This window comes from Arctopsyche grandis, chromosome 13 (assembly GCF_051622035.1).
Source record: "Arctopsyche grandis isolate Sample6627 chromosome 13, ASM5162203v2, whole genome shotgun sequence".
Classification (NCBI taxonomy): domain Eukaryota; kingdom Metazoa; phylum Arthropoda; class Insecta; order Trichoptera; family Hydropsychidae; genus Arctopsyche; species Arctopsyche grandis.
Genome location: NC_135367.1, coordinates 23,011,238 through 23,023,552, shown reverse-complemented (window position 1 = coordinate 23,023,552; position 12,315 = coordinate 23,011,238). Strand labels below are relative to the sequence as shown.

The window sequence follows — 12,315 nt, the reverse complement described above, 5'->3', positions numbered from 1 at the left end:
TTCACATAATTTATCATATGAATAAAATTTCTATGCATTTTAAGTTGAATTTGGTTTTTTTTATATAACATTTGAACTATTATTAAAATCGACTGGAAAAACTAGTTTATGTATTTATAATAGATACATTATATATAAAATTGGTGTTAATATACTGTAAATAATGTTGTAACTGATGAAATACCATCGCATGGGTGTTGGCATATTCAGTTATTAAAAAATAAACTAAATGTGTCGGTCCTGCGTTCGATCCGCACGTGGTTGAATTTTTTTCATAACTTTTAAATATATTTAAATATATAAACCTTTTAAATATATTTAATTTAATATTTATATTTAATTGTTTAATGTGAAAAAAATGATAAAAACCGACATATAAACAATATAAAAATTTATATATTAATTAATTAATTAAATAAATTTTCAATAGATGGTGCTAAATGCTCAGGGACTTGCCTAGAGGAAACATTGGTAGCAAACAGTTTACATATATAAAAGTTTCTTTCTTTCATTATTATATTTTGTTGGAAGTGTTTTAGCTGTGACGGACATATTTATGTCGAATCGAAACGACTATTATAGTACGGCGAGCGTTATTGCAGATACACACACAGACAGAATAGCGATATTATATATATGATATATAAAACAACACATTTTTCACTCCAAAAAATGAAAAAAAACCTTGCACATTTAATTCGATAATTCTTATTATGCTAGGTATCATCTAAGGACAAGTAAGGCGATGCCTAAGGGCGGCATATTTCGGGGGTGGGGGGTGGAAAACTGAAGAAAATAATGTTAGTTAAATTATTATATTTCATTTATATTTTATATTTAATAATTCATTTGTCTTTCAAAAATGGACCAAAAATTATAAAAACTGATTTAGGTGAGTGCATCTTAATTTATTTCAATAAATACGAACACCGTACATATGTATTTCAGATACATTTCAAAATGTTTGTATTTTGGAATAAGTTAACGATATATAGGATTTAAAATCCATTTGCAATATTAAAATTACGATAAAAACCGTATACACAATATTTTTAGACTTTTTTTAAACCGAATAAAGCATAGTCTGAGGACTTCCCTGGTACCATCTGATGTGTTACATAGTTTATGGTTTGACATTAGTCAAAATCTAATAAGAGTGATATGCTACTTTTGTGTAAACTCCAGGCTGTCTTTTATACCACAAGGGGATGGTTCATTACTGAATACGCCAATAACAAACCAATTATTGTCATTATGGATCATGGGAGGACATTCAGAGTCTCCACGATATGACTCATTGCTTTGATTCACTTTACCGCACAATTTACTGGGTCCTATTTGTATATTTACATGTGTATACTCCTCATTACACTGTTGATTAATAGCATCCCTTCCAGTTTGATTTTGATTTTTAAATGCTTTTTATTATTACGAAATTATGTTCACAATACATCTTATATCTATTTTAATAGCTACTGATTTACTGATCATTTTCTGTTTTACAATTTAATTTAATTTGGTTAGTAATCACAGTATTATATTATTCTAATGTTAATCTAAAGCATAATAGGAAAAAGAGCTCAAAAACCTATTTACAATCCTTATAAATGTTCATAATACATCTAATACATAATATTAATTAAAGACTCTCTAAAGTCGATGACCTAAAGCAGATTGTGTTTAGGTAATCTGTGTGTTATACCTGAAGGGTATAGACATTTTGTTGTAATCACCGAGACTCTTCACAAGTGTGTTAGTATGGTTATTAGTGATTCTGTCATAGAATCTACTGGTTAGTTTGTTAGTAATATCTGTAACAAACGGAATATTATATATGGCATGCAGTTTTTTCGGGTTAGTATATATGGGTGTATTATAAATTATTTTTAGGGATTTATTTTGTATTACTTGGAGCTTGGAAAGGTTAGTATTCGAGGCGTTATTCCATACAGGTGAAGCATAGGTTAATAATGGTAATATGAGCGCGCGACATAATTTTATTTTATTTAGCGTTGATAAAGAACTATGGCGATTAAATATTGGATATATTGAGGATATACCCCGCATCGCCTTGCATTTCGCTGCCTCAATGTGAGGTGCCCATCTCATTCTTTTATCAAACTTTACTCCTAAATATTTTATTACTGACTGCCATTTCAGACTTTCTCCAGAGGGGATTTTCAGATCTGAACTTGGCTTATGCTTTCTAACACTAAAGAATATGGCGTCTGTTTTGGTTTGATTAATTTGAATTTTCCACTTAGTGAAGTGTTCAGTCATTGTTTTAATTGCAAATTCAAGATTTTTAAGAATAGTGTCTGGTTTTTTGCCACTTGTGAAGCAAGCTGTATCATCTGCATATAGGGCTATGTGTCAGTTTTTTGGAATAGGTATGTCATTTATATATATGGAGAACAAGAGTAGGCCAAGCAAGCTCCCCTGCGGAACGCCAGCTGCGATTATTTTTGGAGACGATAATTCATTATTTACGCTAACCACTAGCTTTCTACGAGTTAAGTACGATTTGATGATGAGAATTAGGTAGTTAGGTATTTTGTTAATAAGGAGCTTATGAATGAGTCCATCGTGCCAAACCGTGTCGAAGGCCTTTTCTATGTCGAGACATACCATTCCGGTACTTCTCTTCATATTAAAGTTCTTCGTCACGTGTTCAGTTAGTCTTGTTAGTTGTTGGGTCGTGGAATGTCCAGTGCGAAATCCAAATTGTTCTTTTATTAATTTCTTATTTACGACTTTAAGTAAACGAGTGTAGATTATTTTTTCCAGAATTTTTGAAAGCGTGCATAGTAAGCTAATGGGTCGATAATTGGCCGGGTTTTTTGAGCTTTTATCGGGCTTAAGTATGGGAATTACGTTGGCTGTTTTCCAGTATTCTGGGAAATACCCGGTGAGTAAACATGCGTTGAATATTTTAGATAGTGAGACTAAATCTTTAAGCGGAAGTTGTTTGATTATGATGTTATCAATTGAATCTCGCCCAGGTGCCTTTTTATTTTTTAAATTACGTATTATATTTTGGATTTCACACGGATGCACCAATTTTATATTTTTAGTACTATTAGTGGGAGTTTTTGTGATGATTTTAATGGACCGGTTGACTTTATTATTACCTTCCAGTTTCGTATATTAATTCGACTCTATAAAAATATTAAACAATTACTTATAATAATAGCCCAATCTTAACATTAGACCCAATTACACTGACTAGTTTCATTTGTTCACCAACCAACTATGTGCAATGATAAGATTGATTGTCAGATTCGTATCTAAAAAAGGAATGACAAGAGGCAAGCATATTCATCTAATAAAAGTAAAAACAAAAATATCATATATTGCAATTGCAATTTATTTACATTGGATTGGGTACCACAAAATCTGCATTTCTAGATTTCTTAAAGATCACTGCCGCCATGCCTCGAGGAAATAGATTTTTTGGAACTGGAAAAGCAACAGACATGATTGCAAATTTATGCAAACTCCCCGTTAATCTCTAGAAGTTGTAAGTGGACCGCGTTCTGAAACATCGACATATTATTTATGTATCTATGATAACATATGTAGTATCGCATTGAAAATAAGTCATCAGTATCTTAAGGAATACACATATTACATTTTTTTTATTTCAATCGAACATGTACACTCGCCTTTAAAGATCACTCCAAAGCGACGAGTGTACTAATACAGATACGATACAATAATGCAATTAATACAAGCATTTTTATACAATGCTAATTCATACAAACATCATTCACAGTGACATCTATCTAGAAATTTTTGCAGCATTTTACTATAGAAATTGGCGAACCTTAAGAGGGCTGTACACCCGAAACCTTAATTTTGTTGCCGTTCCTTTCTTCGATATACATATATATTGAGTGAATGTATATATTGAGTGAATGCGACTATATTGTATATATTGAGTGAATGCGACAATTGCGCTTCGACCAGATAAAATGTATTTTAAATCGACAAAATCGAGGTTTCGTATTATCCTATTTTCTCCTCCGAAACTGGACCAATTTTTAAAAAAATTTCATCATCGGTATGAGAAAGATATTTTCTGTGCAACTATGTGCGTATTTTTTTTTTAAATCGACCGTTAAATAAGCACGCTGGACTCTTTTCGTGGGTGTAAAAAATAGGCGATTTTATAGATGTTTGGCGGCTCATAGGTCCTATAAAAAATAAATAATCAAAAAAATGAAAGGAAACTCTGAAAGGAAACGATCGACCTAGAGTCACAAACCAAGGTCTGGCCAATAGCTACTATAATATGCTAACGACTAGTTTAGGCTGCTGGTTATTGTCAAAATTAGTACTCCTGCGTAAACCATGTGAACACATCATTAGCAAAAGTTATAGAATTACGAATGGAAAGTCATCCATATCATAATATTTATTGTATGTACATACATTACCTAAGTATTTACATAATTCTTCTCTGGGTATCCAATCCAATCTTCTCTGGTAATCCATTCAACCAACTTCCATCAGAGCTTCTCCTCACCAATGCACTTATACGGACCTCCTGGAAACAAACAACCCAATAATAAACGAATAAATAAAACATTCACGCCATGAAGCCACTTTCTACCGCATGAATTTGGCAACGTCATTCAAGTTTATTGGTTTTCGCGAACAATAGGGACTTGTTTTTTACGCATTTTTCATCGTTTGAGTATATACAACGTCATTTTCTTTTTTGATTTTAAAGACCACGTGTTTTCCAAACACATAAACACACACTGATATATCGCTGCTGCTTTTTGACTGCTTTTACTAGGGCGTATATGTATAAAATGTGTGGGATATGCTTTTGTGAAAACTGGTAGTACATGCTTTTGGTTTATTGAAGTTTCTAACCTGCGCTTTCTTCTTGTTTTTTTTTCAATCTACATTTGTATATGTACATAATATACATTATTTGAGAAGTACACGTCATAGTAACCATTCACAGATGTTGTGTTTGAATGATTAATTTTTGAATCAGAAAGTTGGTTCAAAAAAATAGGTTTTTTAAATATACCACCATCATCATCATCATTTTTTAAATATACTCACCATCAACTGCTGGACGAAGACCTCTTCAACACCCTTCAATTTGTCTTTTTGTGCAACTCTCAAACTCACTCCTTACATTTTCCTAATTTGGTCTACCCATCTTTGATGCCTTCTTTTCATCCTTTTACATTATCTCGGGTACCATTTTACATAGCTTCTTATTTTGTCCTTCTTTCGTCTATTCTTCTAACTACGTGACCCACTCATTACAATTTCAATCTTTTCACTCTCTCCACTATATTCACTACCTTTTTCATACTTCTCACCCACGTATTTCATTTCCTATCTCTCCTCGTTATGCCAATCATACAGCATTTCATACTCTTCTGAGTGCATTGGACTTTATGAAATATCTTGACGTTCAATGTACAAGTTTGACACCCATTCGTTATCACTGGAAAAACAAATTGAACAAAAATATATTTTTCTTCGGGCAAATTGGCATTTTTGATTTAAAAACGCACTTTTAGAATATAAAATAGAATTTAATATACTATTCCTTTTTCCTATCGTAAATAATATGCCATCGATTACTATATATCGTTTTTATCAACTTGAAAAATCCTGAATTATTACTAATTACGCTCTGTATATTTCAACAATTTCCCTATTTAAAATAAATTTGGGTTGGTTCCATTAATCATAAATGCGTGCATATACGTGTGTGTATGTATGTATGTATGTATATGCAATGTAATGAATTCGATGAGTTAAGTCAAAATATAAAACTTTTGGAAGTGAAATTATCTTGTGACTGTACATACATAATTATAACCGTTTTTGGAATTTACTAGAACTATTATATACCTACACATATGTATGTGTTTGTAAGTTTAAAGTAAGTGTGTTTCAATATATAAATATGTATTAAATAAAACAACTTATATCTTTTAAAACATGTTTTTCCCGTTATTCAACATCGTTAAATAGTAAATGAATCAACAATGTTTATTAGAGTACATCAAATCGATTTTATTCAATTAATTTTGAGTACCATCTCATTTATACGAATTTATGGAGTGACTTTATTAATCAAGATTCTATCAGAATAATCTGCTACTTTGGTATAAATTCCAGATTGTCCATTTAGGCCGCAAGGTGATGGAATTATTTATTATTTATTATTAAGGAATTATTTATTATTAAGGAATTATTTCCTGACCTATGCTACATAGTGTAATGATTGATCATGAGAGAACCTCTGGAATCTCCATGGCATGCATCGTCGCCTCGGAATTGTCACACAATTTACTGGGTCCTATAGATATATTTTTATACATCTCTTTGCACTGTTTATTATCAACTAAATATAGCATACTTTAGTGTTTTAAATCTGAATTCAAATCTGTAAAAAGTTAAATGATTACTTATAATGATACTCCAATCTTAACATACATACATACATATGCAGTGGCGGCTCGTTCATACGCACTGCGGTACTGCAGCACCCCCCAAGGAAATTGAGAAAAATTTAATATTATTATATACACAAATGAATGTATATTATATGAAAATATCAATATTATTTAAGCGTGTATTAAGCTCGCCCGCACACCGATACATCCAATAATGATCATACATCGCGGTACTAATATCAGAAAGTGAGGCATCGTTTATGATTTTGTGCAGTACGGTTTTCGATGGAATATACCGATTAGGCGAAGGAGGGGCGCGGGGGCAGCCAGAAGCTTAGTCCGTACTGCACTCCCTACAGTTACTATACACATTTCTTGTTGCGCTCGACACGCTCCTCACTTTTCCTCATTTCTTCTGCACCTTTTGTCTTTCCTTCTACACCTCTTATACTTTCTACCTTTCTACAATTCCTTCTACACGTCACTTTAAGTATTTAAGATGGTATCAAAATCAAAAGAAGCTGAGCCAATGTTTTCAAGAACTTAAATATTCTTCCGAAAATACTGATAAAACAATAACAGATTCTACCAATTTACTGAATACAATTTTTTATTTTAGTCAGAACTTTTTCACAAGTTAATGCCGCATCTAGAAATTATTTATAACCAAATGCAATCTAGTAATATCGATGCATTTTCAATTAAAGAAAACTTAAAAAGTTTTACTAATGTCATTATACAAATATGAGATTCTTAAAGCGAATAGAAGCCAAAAATATGTGATTCATATATTATCGCACATATTATAGGAGTCAAAAATATGTGCGATGTTATTATTAAGGATATAAAAGAAAGAAATACTTTTGTTAGTATATTATGTTAATAGTTATATTATGTTAATAGTAAAATATAATCCAAATAAACATTTTTTTTATTTTTAATCAACCCCCAGATATCTTATCCACGAGCCGCCACTGTACATATGTCATTTTAAAACCAATTACACTCACTAGTTTAATTTGTTCCCCAACCGACCACACTAACAAGATTGTTTGCCGGATTCCTACCCAAGAAAGGATTGGCAAATAGGTTGAATATAAACTGAAAACAAAATCTTTGAATTAGAAATCAACCAAACAGAAGAAGATTTGAAAGCCATGATATTTACTCACAGGAGTATTTGACCTCCCACGCGAGTCTCAATAGAGCTACATCGTTTCGTTGATGACTATTACTGGCATTGTAGTTCTCGTGGACTTTAACAGATTCTATGGGAATATCTTGAGGGGTATCAGAATAAACCTATTGTTGCGTAGGGGTGGGTGGAGGATCCAAGTAAAATGCCAAAGTCGTGTCACAGCATTTATTGGTGATTCAGGAGATACACGCACCGCCAGTGCTCCGTCCAGAATGCCTTGATATGGTCTAAGTACCACCTTATAAAGGACAGGTCGCTCAGGGCATCTTCGACGTCCGGTTACTTTCCTATTGTTTAGGCATGTACCCGGATATGCATTCCCACGATATTCAGTCCCACGCTATCGCTGTCAGTTCTGAGAACTCCACGGGAATGCGACCGTGCATTCGGGGGTCTCTCATTGTTAGCCCACTTGCACTTAAGCCTGGAGACAATCCTCGAAATCAATTATGTCAAACGGCGCGCCAAATTTTTCTAGTTATGCCACTACACGTTTCTGTCTAAAAATAGGCGAAGTAAAACTAAAAAGAGCCTTGTAAAAATGAAGCATGATTGAGTCATTTTTCAACGCTTACATCTTGATAAATATATTATTTCAAAGTAAAATATAAATACGTTATTCAGTTTTATATAATAGTTAATGGTAATGCTTTTCATAATATATAAAACAAAACACAATTTAGTAAAATTATGCTTTGTTCTGAAATCTGAATCATCAATTATCATTATCAAACCATAGTTAATGGCAATTCAAGAGTTAATTAATTTTTCTTAATTTACATACATACATACATATGTATGTTATCGTGTTATTTTTACGTATATTTAATTTCATTTTAATGTGTGCCTAATACTTTTTTTTTCATATCTATTTTAATTTACTCGTTCCATATTGTAGCTCAAATATGGATCATTGCCTTCTCTTATTATTATCACTGACATCTATATATCATGTTTTAATTTTATAATTTTTATTTTATCTACATATGTATGTACGTAGTTTTTCTCTTGGCGCTCTATTTAACTAGAAGGCTATTAATTAACAGTATATTTATAATTTTTCCTTATCATGTTTGTATTGAATATGTGTGTACATATACATATGTATGTATAATCTAAATCATTATGGATCATGCTAGATGTATGTAAATATGTAATGATTCAGTCATTATTAAGTAGGGAATTTCAATTCAAGAATTCTTAAATTGAAACATAATATGAAATCTTTATATTCATGCTACATTGTAGTATGTAAATGTATGCTTTTTGTTATAATTTATCTGTGCAATGGCAAATATTTACATTAATTCGCTATAGCGAGCCCCCATTAATATAAACTGTTTATTTAACTTAAATACCATTTGCGTAACGGTAAAAATCTGTTTTGGTAAATTCAACACATTTATCTTAACAGTCATATGTGAGATTTAGCAAAGTTATTTGAAGCATTATGAATTATAAAAGTTATCAGGGCTGGACTATATTATCTCATTTAGCAAATAGAAAATTGGTATCCTTGAATTAATTGATGATGACATGATCCTTTCACAGGTACATATAATATATGTATATGTAGATCTGTCTCAGACTGAAATTCATTATTAGAACTCCTTTCTACATAGTTCCATGTCCTTCTTTTTCTCAATCAAAAAACCAAATTCAAACACATACAGTATGACTGGTTGAGATATTAACTTAAAGATGTATTTTGAATTAGCTAAAACTCACTAGTAGGCCGTAGAAGATTTCAAAAATGCAACTCACTGCTCCTATTCTGTGGTCAAGCTTATAATCTTGCCTTCCACATTAAACAAGAGTCATCTGGCTTAATATTGGTAGCCAATGAAAGCATAATAATGTAACCAATAGTAACATTTAAATTAAGTGTTAATAGATTATTTTCAATTGAATACGTGTTTTTCACATGTAGTATTCATTGCTGAGATAGGTAGAAACAACACATAGTACCCATAAATCACATTTTAAGTTATCTTACACATATAGGTCTTCAATAAACAACGTCAACCTTGGGAAGATTATCATTGTGATGCGTATTTACGAGTTGATTTGGTAAAATAAATGTGACTTGAATACAAATATTGTATTTGCAGCTGAGAGTCTGTATATAAAAAGGCGATGTAGAACTTAACCAACTTTCATATTTGATACATCATTTTAACGAAGTGATTATCGGATTACATTACTAAGCAAAAAAAATGAAAATATCTTGTCGAGTACATGGAGAATGGCTCCAAGTCCCCAGTACAGATGGTTTGTACTATGCGCTTAGCAATCTTATTCATTCTATTTATATGATGAATAAGAATTTTATCGCTCCTTAAAACTACCACAGTTCAAATTTTGTTGTAGTTTCGTTAATTTTTTTTTTTCTATATACTATATTCTACATACATAGTTTATGTATATAGTTGTTTTATAAATAATTTATAAAACAGTTTATTTAAATATATATTAATTATGTACAATCACGATTTATTAGTATGTTTAATCTATAAAAACTTCAGCTTTCTTAATAAATATTCCAAATCTTAAGCACTGCTTGATAATAATAATCATAGACTTCAAAAAAAGATCATCAATTATTGATCAAATTATTTAAATCCAAAATACATTTTAAAAGGTGCTTTTATGTTTAAGATAAAAAGCAACTTTATAAATAGTTACTTATTTTTATTTATTATTTGCTATAAAATAGTTTTCAAAATATGTATATCAACTAAAAATGTTAAAAGTTTAAATTATAAATTATGTTATCGAAAATCAAAAACATTTTTTGGTTGTTAAAAAAATGAATATTTTTCAAATTGCAATTTATGTATTTTTACAGTCAAAGTATTTTTAATATAAATTTAAAGACACGAAATCATAATTCAGTAGTTTTATATACAGTAATATTTTATTTTTTTATTCAATTGCGGTTTTAGTTCATATAAATTTTAATTTATTAAAAATTTACAAAAATCACTGGTTTGTTTTTTTTTGTGTTTGAATCTCATGAGCATTATTACAAAAAAATATATATACAGATCATATTTAATTAAGTTAGATTATTTAATTTGACTTGAAAATAATAAAAAAATATTTCATTTTATATCGAAAAAGTCTATTTGCAAAAGTACACTGTTCTATAGCAACATAATTTTATTTTAAGCATTACGTTAGATTAATAACAACAGATTCCATTTATAACACTCAATTGGCATTTTTTATTGTCTTCAAGATAAAAATACAATACGATGGCTGGGAAATGAAGCCATAAAGAGATATCTAAAGTTGAATAAGACTCAAAAGAACGAAGATGGCGAATCGAAAGATCAACTCATCAATTTAAACGTAGAAGAAGTTCGTAAGACAAGAGGTGGAGTAATTTTAGACAACGATGATATCATAAAGAGCGTTTTAGATGACAACGAATTTGTCAATATAGGTATATATAAAAAAAATAATAGATATTTAAGCATTTAAGCATAAAAAATATATAAAACTAACTCTAGTATGCTGGAATTTGTAGTTCTAACGTCGGATAAAGAAAAACAGAATATCATTCCCGCTGAATTACAACATGTCTTGGAACCACCGTATCCTTTTAAATATATGAAATAATTAAATTTCACTAAGTAACGTCAGATTACTTCTCAAACACAAAAATAAATAAAAAAACGCATTTAAATACAATATTTACTTTAACATAATATTTACAGTCCAACAGAATTTCAAGCATCGACTGAAGTAAGTGATTTCGTTATTATTTTAATTACATTAATTATACGTTATCTAAATAGAAACACATACATATATTTTTAATATAATGAATTGTATAAATAGGAGAACCTATTTTTATGCCTATGATTTTTTTTCTTAATATAAATGGTAGTGAATGATATATTCCATTAAAAATATAAAATATTGAAATTTTTCTATTTCATGTTTTTAATTTAGGTTACATTAATATTAAAAAACATTTTGAAATAAATTTTTCTGGTAAATGCTTTTAAGTATAAAAGATTAATTCTTTTGAATGATTATGTTGTTTGTAAAAAAATTTCAACGAATTCGTGTTGCCTTAATGGATGAAATTTATGCATTTTTATAGGTATTATATTTGGATGGTATAAGTTTAAGCTCTGATGATTTACGCCAACTTGGTCGAGGTCGTTACAGAATTAAACTAACCAAAGAATCTGAGCAAAATGTAATCAAATCAAGAAACTTGGTGGAAAAGATATTGAAGGAAAAGAAAGGTTCATCATTTATATATTTAAGTTAATTCAACACATATAGTTAATACAGCCTTATTTTCGAATTGAATATTTTTCAGTTGTGTATGGAATAACGACAGGATTTGGTAACTTCGCCAGGACTACGATAGACATGGACAAGTTGGAGGAATTGCAATACAATCTAATTCGATCTCACGCAGCCGGAGTGGGCAATCCACTCTCTCCACAGAAAACAAAAATGCTACTAGCCCTCAGAATCAACGTCTTGGCTAAAGGCTATAGTGGAATATCATTATCCACTTTAATGTGCTTAGTGAATGCTTTCAATAGTGAGTGTATAATTTTCATACCTTTTCGTTAAATTAGCATTGTATGGTGTTGCCGATGCTAAGATTCAAATCTTACTAGCATATTCTGCGACGAATTACGATAAGATTGT

The 12,315-nt window shown here is 30.4% G+C and overlaps 1 protein-coding gene and 1 long non-coding RNA gene across 3 annotated transcripts in view; one reads left to right on the top strand and one right to left on the bottom strand.

Moving 5' to 3' along the window:
• Nucleotides 1–1,413: 1,413 nt before the first annotated feature.
• On the bottom strand, nt 1,414–12,282 carry LOC143921038 (uncharacterized). Its single transcript, XR_013261387.1, has 4 exons — nt 12,227–12,282; nt 4,440–4,549; nt 3,375–3,536; nt 1,414–3,287 (listed from the first exon to the last, which is right to left on the bottom strand). It is a non-coding gene; the product is annotated as an uncharacterized LOC143921038 (long non-coding RNA).
• The window catches only part of LOC143920982 (histidine ammonia-lyase-like), a 6,562-nt gene continuing 2,726 nt past the window's right edge, over nt 8,480–12,315 (top strand). The window contains exons 1-6 of one of the 2 annotated variants that reach the window (XM_077444054.1): nt 8,480–9,906; nt 10,877–11,083; nt 11,168–11,234; nt 11,358–11,385; nt 11,750–11,897; nt 11,975–12,205. In XM_077444054.1, coding sequence (XP_077300180.1) covers nt 9,852–9,906; nt 10,877–11,083; nt 11,168–11,234; nt 11,358–11,385; nt 11,750–11,897; nt 11,975–12,205 — 736 coding nt within the window. In that variant the 5' untranslated portion in view covers nt 8,480–9,851. The remainder of the gene's footprint in view (nt 9,907–10,876; nt 11,084–11,167; nt 11,235–11,357; nt 11,386–11,749; nt 11,898–11,974; nt 12,206–12,315) is intronic. The other variant, XM_077444055.1, reaches the window with a different exon arrangement.